Below are 11,045 nucleotides of genomic sequence, written 5' to 3'. Positions count from 1 at the left end.
AGGGATCAATTAACAACTTTTTTGTGGGGGGGGGGGGGGGGTGTATGCTATTTCTGTTTTGGATATTAATCATACATTTATTCACACAGCATTTAGGGTGTCACTGTAGCATTTAGAATTCAATCAAATTGATACACAGCATCTGTCCAATGCTGCAGCTGTCTCTTCCTAACTCCTAAATTAATTCTCCCTCACATTTTCCTTGACCTCATCACGTTTTCCATCAAGGCCCCAGGAAAAGTGGTTAGGACAAAACAAAGGACATCATTTATGTTACTATTTATTTTATTAACGCACGTGTGGCTTTAACAATTCACGGCCACCTTCCTTAACAAAAGATAGGAAACCAAGATTGTAGGAAAGGTCAGGGGTCATCACATCCCTCACTGTGAGCTGTGAAGCAATCAAAGGACAAACACACAGGTGAGTTAAGATATGTGATTACCCTTCCTCTCAGCACTGTGTGGTAGTGTTGTTAATCAGCATCTTCCTGAGTCTTCTGTGAGCTTTGTTGCACCTGTAAAAAATAACATGCATAATCAAAAAATGGTATTTATTTTTTAATTATTTGATTTGATTTGGGTTACATTCTCCATCATCGTGAACAGGCAATAAATCCTAATCAAAAAGCACATTTTTTACTATCATCCATCGATTGGCAGTTCTGCTTCAATGCTTTGGATTCTTCATTTATGTCTTATTAAATTCATACTTTAATAAAAACGTTGTAGTTCACACAATTAATCAATGCCAAAATATAATGTGCAAAGGTACCACCACAAACTAATGGTGATACATTATGACTAATTTCATTAGGGATAAATGTCGGACGTGAGAGAATATTTAATTAACTTGTGCAACAACTCTGACTCACAAATAAGTAACTCAAATTATGAAACACACCCTGACTAAAAACTGTTGCAAACTACTATTACTACCTGTATGAATCAGAGGCACACCTCTAAGATGAATTACACGCAGTAGCAAGTACATGTTAGACACACACAGACATTCATTATGCAGGGGAAATTTCACTAATCATTTCCCGTGCTGATGTGTGCCTTGGCTCGAGTGTCAGAGACTTTTTCCAAGGCTGATATTTTAAGAGCTTACGGTCTATAGTAAAGATTGAAATAAATGAATGGATGAAGTGGCATTATGAGACTTCATGTGAATGGGGAGCCATTAATACCAGCTCTGCGTTAATACTGTTATAGATTCATTTCCTTCTTAAACTAAATGAATTAATCTAAAACACAATGGTTTCTTATCCTGCTTGTATAATGACACTGCATTCATCACATATATTGCGTGATGTTAGAGAGGTAATTGATGTATTGAAGGGCTCTGGGGAGCACTTTGTAATATCCATCATCAATGAAGGGTAAATTCATTTGTTTGTTAATATATCACTGTGATTCAGCAATGGAAAAAATAATGCTTTCTGGTCATTAGTAATGGTTTATGTTATTTTGTGTTATGTGAAATCATTTGTTTATACATTATATATCACAGCGATGAAGATAATTACTGTAACGTCCTGGCCAGCAGGTAAATATTTTGTTATCATGAACTCATATCCTGTCTCATTTGGTTACTCACCTCTCATCTCATTCCAGTGTCATCACTTCCTGCCCTTGATTGAACCCCACCTGCGTTACCATCCCTAATTAGTCTCACTTGTGCCCCATTACCACCCCCCCCACCCCTGTGTATTTAGTCTTTGTTCACATTCCCCCTCAGTGCCAGTTCATCTTTGTACTTTCAAGTGTCCCAGCAGTAGTTTCGATAGCATCCACGTGTACCTGACCCAGCTTCGTTTTCTGACCCGGTTCCGGCCGTATCCTTGTGTGTTTTGGTTTTCTCGCTCGTTGACCTACCGTGTACCGAAACTTTGCAAAGTAAAGACCTTTCTTTGAAACCAAAACTTCTGTCCCCGAGTCGTGCAGTTGAGTCCTCTCCCTGTGTTCACTCAGTCGTTACAATTACCTTCTAACAATGTAAGTTAGACTATTTATAAAGCATGTAAATAACTATCGAAATAATGTGAGTAGTTGCTTACATAGTATTGAAGGTACTGTAATCATCCATTACTCTTTTATGTAATATAAGTAACATTTGTAGATGTTTTACTTTTGATTTCTCAAAGTTTGACAGCTCCTTGAGTAACACAAACATTGTCCTATAGTATCAAATAAACCAATTATCATTCATCAATGTCATCATCTAATTTTAAAAGGTATGGTTTAAAAGTAATTAGAAAGCATCATTAATTATAACTGCTTTAATAGAAACATTTAACCAAAGTTTAATAACAACTTTTTCAATTTAACCGTGGTAAGTGTTTTAATTTCCACCTTCTTAATTACGAGAGAGAACAACTGTTTTGTTAATAAGAAAGCTTGGAGGTGCTCCGAAATTCTGCACCGAACTCCTTTCGGTTCATCCAGGTGAGCACCTCTCATTTTAAAAGAGAAAGCCTGAAGATGAAGACCCACGGTTTTCCCATCCTTTCCTCATGGCTATCAAAGTCAGTGGGAGCTGATCTTTGTGGAGACACCTCCCGGCTCCGTATGGATTTGTGCAAATCAAAGGGAGGTGCTGATTAGAGACGGCGGTGCTCAAGAGACTCTCACCCTGATTAAAAAAAACAGAATCCAGATAAAGAAGAAGAGGGACAAACGGAGGTCAGAGACAGAGAGACCACCACTGAACAAGCTCACAGTCCACCGGTCCAAGAGGAAACTTTTGGACCAGAAAAGTGTAAAAGGTGCTTTTTATTTCATATCTATTTTCACATTATATTATTATATTTTATGTATTATTTGTTTTTGTGGCAGTCTTACAGATTACACATATTTATTGATGTCATTATTATTGTTGTGTCAATATGACATTGTTATTAAAATGCATTTCTTGTTTTTCTCTTCCTCCAGAAAAGAAGCCTTACAGATTACATTAGGATGCAAATCAAATCAAAATCCTGACACAAGCCCAGAGCACCAGAGTCGGCCATTAACAAACTAAATGGAGACAATTAAATGCAGTGAATAGAGGAGTGAAACCTTCTGGCCATGTAGAATACTCCACTATTAATGTCATGTAAAAGACAAATTTGAATTCACGGTCCAAAATGTCTATATCACCACAAAAGCGGAGGTATTAACCGGTACAACTCAACAGAGTCTACTCAAGCAACAGGTATGCACAAAACTACTTTGTTCACGTTGTTGCATTCATTTGTACAAAAAATAGAAAAATGGAGAAAAAAGCATGTAGTTTAAAGCTTGGTGGTTAACCATTCTTAATCTGTCCCTCATTTGCAATGATTAGTTTGGCCTTGTTATCACCCATTGAAGCTGTCAATCACTTGATCATTATGTTCATATACAGCTGTAAGGTTGCACTGTGGATTTTTTACTTTTAGCTTGATAATTCAGCTTTATAAATTGAGTTTATAAAAAGTTAATGTGTTCTGTTATAAAATTCCCTTTGATATAATGCCCTTTCATGTCAGATTTGATGCATTATTATACTATTCTTTAATAAAAACCTTCCAAGTTTCCAGTGTGTTAAATTATTTAAAACTGCCGAATATTGAGATATTTTTATATTTATAAGCCAAAGAAACAATACAATGATTTCTGGATTGTTAATAAATCCATGGTGATTTTTAAAATCTGATTAAATCATGTTTTAATATGTTTGTTATTATGCTGATAGGTCATAAAGCATCCAGCCAGGTTCTACAGTGGCTCCTTTAATCTCAGAAATGAATCTCCGGTTGTCGGAGGTGAAGCTCGGCTGACCACAATAAATGTCAAACCTTTAGATTACTTTTGGCCAAAGTTGCAGCGAGACTTTCACCCCCTCAATATGTGGTCTGCACTGACAAGCCAGACACGCTGGGGTCTGTGGACACAAGCTCCAGCCTGTAAATATATCAACATGTCGATTATTCGGTTAGTCTGAGTCATGAGATAAAAGGGTCATCTGATCCACCTTTGGCCTAGTTTTCCACTGTCCCTTTCTCTATCAACCCTGCTCTACTCACCCTTTGGACGGATGGCATATCTAGACGTTGGATCATATCTTTTCAGGCACTGACAGGAGAAACAGAGTCACGTTTTAAAGCTCTAAAAAAGCGTAGTAAATCAACCCTCAGAGTTTCGGATCTCATTTTGACATGTTTTATTTGAGGAATTCTTATCCTAAAATGAATCTTAGGGTTACAATCAAAGAAAACATGCATAAACATTTGACTAATTATCAATTGAGATCAAAACTATACACACCATCACAGATTTAGCAGTTTCTCAAACACACTAACGTTTATACTTGCATTTTATCAAAGCTGAAGGACACAAAGTTCATCTTAACAGGCAATTTCATTGCTGGATCAATATCCATATTCTGATATAAAACTGAAAACACAAATAAAGAAAAGACATAAAGACTGAATATATATATTAAAGAAAAAAACAGGAGTGATTAAAACCTAATTTCCCTGTCTGTGTAAACAGCAGCCCCACATAATTGCCTGCTATAAGGAGGAGAATATGGGGAATTCAGGTGGGGATCATTCATTTATTTCTTTTACATGTCATCAGCATGTGGTCTCAAGCGTGCAGAGCGCCGGGGATCCAAGGTCAAAGTCGCTATGTGCCCAGTAATTGGGTCTACATGAAAATGACCCATTCCTTTCTCCTGACTGCTGTTTAGAGACATGGGCTCCAAATTGGACTGGTCTTGGTTCACATGCAGCTCTCCCATCATGGTGGTAATATCTTCCAATCCCCTGTCACCGGGGAGATGCCTGTGCAGAGGCTCTGATTCGTCCTCAGCAGAAAATGGGGACTCAGTAACATGCAGCACTCGCGAAGCCTCTAGGTTCTGCAGGGACCGTGACTGGACTGTGGCAGAGGAAGACAGAGACAAGACAAAGAAAGTTTAAGCCTCTATACATAAAGCTCCACTTATTATTACATCCTTTTTTACTTGCCGGTAGTAACTGAGTGTGTGTTTGCGCACTTATACGTACTTCGAATTCAAACTTAAAGACATTAAAGGCTCTAAAAACATAGCCTTTAGCATTCGGTAAAAGAGCAGCATCAACTCCTGTCAATCTGCTTCTGGTTACAAATGACACCTTGTTGCTCTGCAAAACCTGAACTTGCCTCATGATAATAAGTAAGTAATACATCAGAAGCCGTTGACATTCGAGCAAAAGCCTTATAAATATAATGAGGATAAATGGCCTTGGTTCTCTGAAAATTGGCTCTAAACTTAAGAATTTTAGTGAAAAGCAAATCCTCAGACAGGTGAAGAGACTCCAACTCTAACAAGCTCCTCGTAAGTGACAGAGAGGTGCTGGAGAAGTTAGCGGATGGGTGAAGACAGCTACTTGGCGCTGAATGGTACTCACTTCTGACTGGACTGAAGTCTTCCTGGCTGACCTTGGTGTCGGAGAAAGGCTTGAGGTTTGGGAACAGGATTAGAGAGAAGGACAGCAGAAGCACCTGGGAATGTGATAACAATTCAAAGGATGGAAAGAAAAAAGTTAGATTGAAGAAAGGTGCTGCTTAGAAAATGTTTGATGTAGTTTTTATGGCTCATGGTTTGGATAATCCCGCCGCAAAAATGATTGTTATACAATGCTTCGAGAAGTAATCATGTTCATGCTGTGCTTTTCTCACAAAGTACAGAATCCTGTGAATGGGAACTGATATTCATTGATTTTTACAGATTTAACAGATTCAAATCAAATGCAATAAAGGGCTTCTATTCACACAGTGAGAAAGGGTTTTGTGCTGCTTTGTCCATTGTGTACGTATCTGGGTTGGCTTTTCTCAATGGATAATACAGTTATAATGGTTGTTGCTATCTGGCTTGCTATGACAGTGAATTTTACAATGAGTCATATCGATTAGCTTTGTGTGCCTGGCACGTACCAATACGCATGTTCCAGTCTGTGCTGGCTTGTTAGATGTATTCATGACCAAAGCCTGAAGCCTTCGCAACTGCTCCATCAGTGACCTGTGAAGAGGATTAGGATAAAGGAAATACAAAGAGAAAAAAGACATGACAGTCAGAAAAAAATAATTGGATTGACAAGGGTTTGGGGGAACAGGAAGCAGATGTAAGACGCTAAAGGCTGGGGGATGGAAATGTCATCCCAAAAATAGTCAGGAAATGGAAAAAGAGAAGTGCTTTATCTCTCACATGTTGCATTTCTGCAGCTGGGAAACCTTCCTCTGCAGCTCCTGGTTGTGTGCATTGCAGGCAGCCATCCTAGAGGAGATGAAACACAGAGGGGGGGGTAGGACAAGGTGAACTCGCTGACAAACAAAAAGATAAGGATCTCACTTATTCTGATACTGCAAAGAACTATGATACACTTTTAGGCAATATATATTTAAAGCGCAACCTGGTCAGGAAGAGTTTGAAAATGGCTCTTCTTCAGGATAGTATTTAATTTGTCATTTCCAATGGTCATTTCACACATTTTACTCTCACCCTCTCAGGCTGGCATATATTGTTTTAGCAAATCTTTGATTATTATCTACAGATTCAGCCCTGGACCACCAACACACGTGTCCCTGCTCACAAATCCATTAACATGCTTATGATCCAATTAATAGCGTATCTGAAGCCGTTTGGGTCCCCTTTATCAGTGATGGTCAATAATAGAGAGAGATATTGCTCAAACGTTTAAAGTAATCACCATTAGTCCTAAATGTCATTCTTACCTGCTCTCCAGTCCATCAATATACTCTTTCTTCTTCTTCCGGCTCTCCTGAGCAGACTGCTTATTGCGAATCTTCCTGCGTATTTTCTTCAGTATTCTTTCTTCGTACTAAACAGAGGGTAAACATTTTAAGTTTGAACCTCTAAGAGAAAAACTCTGCAAGTCGATACTTTTTTTCATTGTTGAGTTATTGAGATCAGTTTACCTTTGTGAGAGGGAGCTGGCCGGGCAGGGTCACCCCCTCCTTTGCCAGAAGTTTCTTCTCATCTTCATTGAGAATCAACTCTTGGATGGATTGTTGGGAAGTGTGTGGGGCCTGGTAGGGAGACATGAATACTAATATTTGACACATACACACTCTGCTGTGTGATCACATTTCTTTCTGCCCACACATCTTTTCTTCCTCTTCCTCCTCCCCTCAAACCTCACAGTGGGTAAGTTAAATAAGTGCAGTCCGGTCACAATCATCACTCTTATTTCATTGCTACCTCGAAGCAATTACGATGTGAGAGCCTGAGTTGCATTCTGCCACTCTCTCCATCTGATTAAACTCATGTGAAGACAGGATCAATCTCTAGTAGGCTGAAACACACACGCCTGCAAACCCTCACTTTTAAGAAGCATAACCACAGTATTACTTCTGCCAAGGATGTTTTTTTTTTTCAGGATTACAGAAAAAAGGAAATGAAACTCTGTAAATTGTTGTGTCACTGGCCAAGCAGAACACTATTTTCTGTTGTTGTTGAATAGATGCATTATTTATCACATGTCCAAACAGCTTTGGCAAATTTTTTGCGCTCTTCCAGTACCCTACAAGTACCCTACAAGTACCGTCTGAAATGATGTTGTGTGGCCATTTGTAGGAATAATTTCCATTGGGAATATAATGTAATGTTTTTCGACAAATATAATTGAATGTGTTGCAACAAGGTTCTGGGTGAAGGGATAGTGCAGCATAATACGGGTAAGATACCATCACAAAATGCAATTTGGTAATGTCTGCATACTTTCATGAAAGGTTGTATCTAAAAACAATGTTGAAGACACCATGAAAATAACAACTTCAACAACATACAAACTTAAACTGTGCAGTAAGTAATCCTCCTCTCTGAGTCAGCATAAACACCTGAGTGCTTCTGGGAGGTTTCTATAAATACAATTCAATTTGCAATTCCAAGGCTTGATCCCTTGGTGAATCCATCATTTCACCGAGTAAACTCAGCCCGTTTATTTTCACAGAATCACACACACACACACACACACACACACACACACACACACACACACACACACACACACACACACACACACACACACACACACACACACACACACACACACACACACACACACACACACACACACACACACACACACACACACACACACACACACACACACACACACACACACACACACCAGGGCTTTCGCAATTCTCAATTTTCCCATCGACTCCTGTTTGCTTGAGTATATTCCTCGCCTCCTCCTTTCACATCTCTTGTGGGCGGGACTGAAAAGCAAGGCAAGGAATCAAGGAGGTTGAAACTGGAAATTGTGAAAGGCTGACTGAGTCACTCATAAGGTAAATGTGCACGAGGCAAGCAGCCAAAGAAAGATTCAAAAAGACCCGTGAGACACTATCGCTCTCCCATCTAGCTCTACTGTTCTATCCCTGAACCGACAAACTCCCACCACATAGGAAACACTTTCGCACTTACAGGCTCTGGTGTGCCAGACAGGAGCAGATCCTTGACAGTCAGCGGGAAGCTGGAGGACAGCTGCGGCCTGTGCACATCAAAAGGATATGGTGTGATCCTCATCCTGTCGTTTGGGAATCCGGGACCCCAGCCATCTGCACCCACACAGAAACACGAGTACACATAAAGCACGTGCAAACAGAGATCAATGTGACTCACTACTGTCACTGTGTAGGATGGGTGATACAAATAAGGACATTTGGAGCCTAAACATTACACACATATCAAATAGTGTGTTTGGTTTCCAACATGTGTGCTGTAGCCAATACTAATAATGAGTGATCCTACTTGATCTATGCTGCACTGTTGTTCCGGGGATTCATGTACAAAAGAAATTGCGGCTGACATTTTACATTGCATATTGTTAGCTCACTGAGAACATGTTTTTAGATGTTGGAATACAAATGAAATCATAGTGGTATTAGTCAATAACCCAATAATTAATTGATAAAACCATTATAATTCATTAACGTTTTTTGTTTAGAAACCTTGCCGTCTCTCGAATTTGAATCTACTTTTTCGTTCAGTTTTTGAGAGACTTTTTGGACTGTTGGTCAGACCAAACAACAAACTGAGTAAATTAAAATCATGGGAGGCTCAGTGAATAAAAGAGTTATTATTATCAAAAGAACAATTGCTTAGTATAGCTTTAATGTCTGTGAAATGTTTTGGAGGTGTAGTTTTGAGTCAGAAACTAAGAAATGTTTTAGGACAGAGTTTTTATGAACTTGGTTTTTCTCGATGATCTGTCAAACAGCAATATTAGGCTACCTTGGCTGAATCGTTGAGTATCTAAGGTGATCATATAACATATTCCTTGATACCAGAGGTATTGAGAAAAACTAAGAAAGTAAACCAAGCAACTTCTACCAAGCTTTGTCTGACAATTGATTTTCCTCATCGATCATGAACATCAGCACGAGTTACAGACTTAAAATGGTGTGTTGCTTTTTATTTGTTTATCTGTGGATATGTGAGACTCACTGAGGTCAAGGGAGAAGTTGGCTTCCAGATCTGCCTTGGTTTGTGACCTGGAAGCAAAATACTGAGTGTCCCCAGGGGGGCTCTCGGGCCGCTGAGGGCTGTCCATCTGGTCTGAGGGGGGGTCCTCACTGATCCCACTGTCGCTGTGAGAAGGGGACCACAGAGGCGAGCCTGATACAGAATCACTCCCACTCAATAGGGCATTGAGGAAGTCATCATCTGCCTTCTCGGCCGGCTGCAGCATCTGCTGGGTGGAAAGTGGGATCATTAGTCAGTCAGCATGAGAGGTCAACATGGCGAGAGATGGGGGAGTCTTTTTAAAACAAACAAAGACTATACAGTACACACAAAGCAACCAGCTAATTGTAGCATGCATGAGTGACATTACATATCCCACAGTCTCACGCACATTTGGGTCCTGGACCGGCCAGGTGAGATGGTTGCCATGGCGTCCTGGTTCCTCATGACGGAGAATTCCATCGTTTTGATCAAACAGCCAATCGAGCAGTTCAATGCCATCACAGCCCTGAAACAAGATCATGACATTTAATCACAACTGACACAGGGACATGTCCTTCATGCTCTGAGAAGCAGAGAGAACAATATAGGAAACGTTTCATATAGCGCAACAGCTGGGGACTGCTTTCCCAACCATTCACCGTGATCACACCAGAACACACTGTACTGTACAATATGTTCCCCCATCTGCCCAGATATCTGACAATTTTACGGTTGTGCTCATGTCCTTCAATGCTCTTCAATGTTCTAAATTGTCTTTTTCTCCTTAGATTACTGGTTTCTTTCTACACTTCTGATTTACTCTCAATCCTGAACTTTGCTCTGTGCTCTTTCTCCAGAAACTCAAATGACAATACAAAAAACAGGAAGTATTTGGTCATTTACCTGATCTGGGTAGTCCTCCATAGGAGTCTTGCTTCGTTGGAAAACCAAAGAAACCCCAAAGACAGCAGAGACTCAAATTTGCTTTGTTGCGCAGTAATTTTGTCTCCTCGCTTCTAAAGAGCCTCCACTATATCTCTCAGCTCTTCCTTTCTGGTCCAAAGTTTAAACTCCAACCCAACACACCCAGCCAACCGGTTTGCTCTGTCCCCATTGGCTACAAAGAGATATAATCTGATTGGTAACAAAGAGTACACAACTAAGGAACTTCATAAATTGGTCTATCTGTAAACCGAGGACAAGAAGTCTACACTAAAATGTAAAAGCGCCACAAGGGTCAAAGTCTGTTGTTTCTTTTTCCATATTATATTTATTGATAGCTTATTGACATCAGGACAGCTCTGACCTTTGGCATAGATTCATAACAAATGAATGATTAATGGTCAGGATTAGGAAAGCAAAAGTTACACTGGTTTCAAAAGTAATTAAAACATCTCTGCCGATTGAACAAGCACTGGTAATTAGATTGAGAATGCGTCTCAGTTATCATTAAACACTTTATTTAGTTGCTTATTTTGTTTAACTAATAAGTAATTAAATACCCTTTTGCATAATATTGTGTTATCACATTCTTGGAGGAAATTGGGAATCATTTA

At 39.6% G+C, this 11,045-nt stretch overlaps 1 protein-coding gene across 1 annotated transcript; it reads right to left on the bottom strand.

Annotated features, from left to right (window-relative positions):
- Positions 1–4,176: 4,176 nt before the first annotated feature.
- Positions 4,177–10,569, bottom strand: creb3l3a (cAMP responsive element binding protein 3-like 3a). The gene is made up of 10 exons (XM_063892103.1): positions 10,393–10,569; positions 9,899–10,015; positions 9,490–9,733; positions 8,467–8,600; positions 6,954–7,064; positions 6,750–6,856; positions 6,223–6,291; positions 5,952–6,036; positions 5,426–5,519; positions 4,177–4,913 (listed from the first exon to the last, which is right to left on the bottom strand). Exons 1-10 carry the CDS (start codon positions 10,411–10,413, stop codon positions 4,597–4,599), a joined length of 1,299 nt encoding a protein of 432 aa, XP_063748173.1. The 5' UTR covers positions 10,414–10,569; the 3' UTR covers positions 4,177–4,596.
- Positions 10,570–11,045: the final 476 nt, after the last annotated feature.

This window comes from Eleginops maclovinus, chromosome 9 (genome assembly GCF_036324505.1).
Source record: "Eleginops maclovinus isolate JMC-PN-2008 ecotype Puerto Natales chromosome 9, JC_Emac_rtc_rv5, whole genome shotgun sequence".
Lineage (NCBI taxonomy): Eukaryota > Metazoa > Chordata > Actinopteri > Perciformes > Eleginopidae > Eleginops > Eleginops maclovinus.
This window is presented reverse-complemented; position numbering and strand designations above follow the sequence as displayed.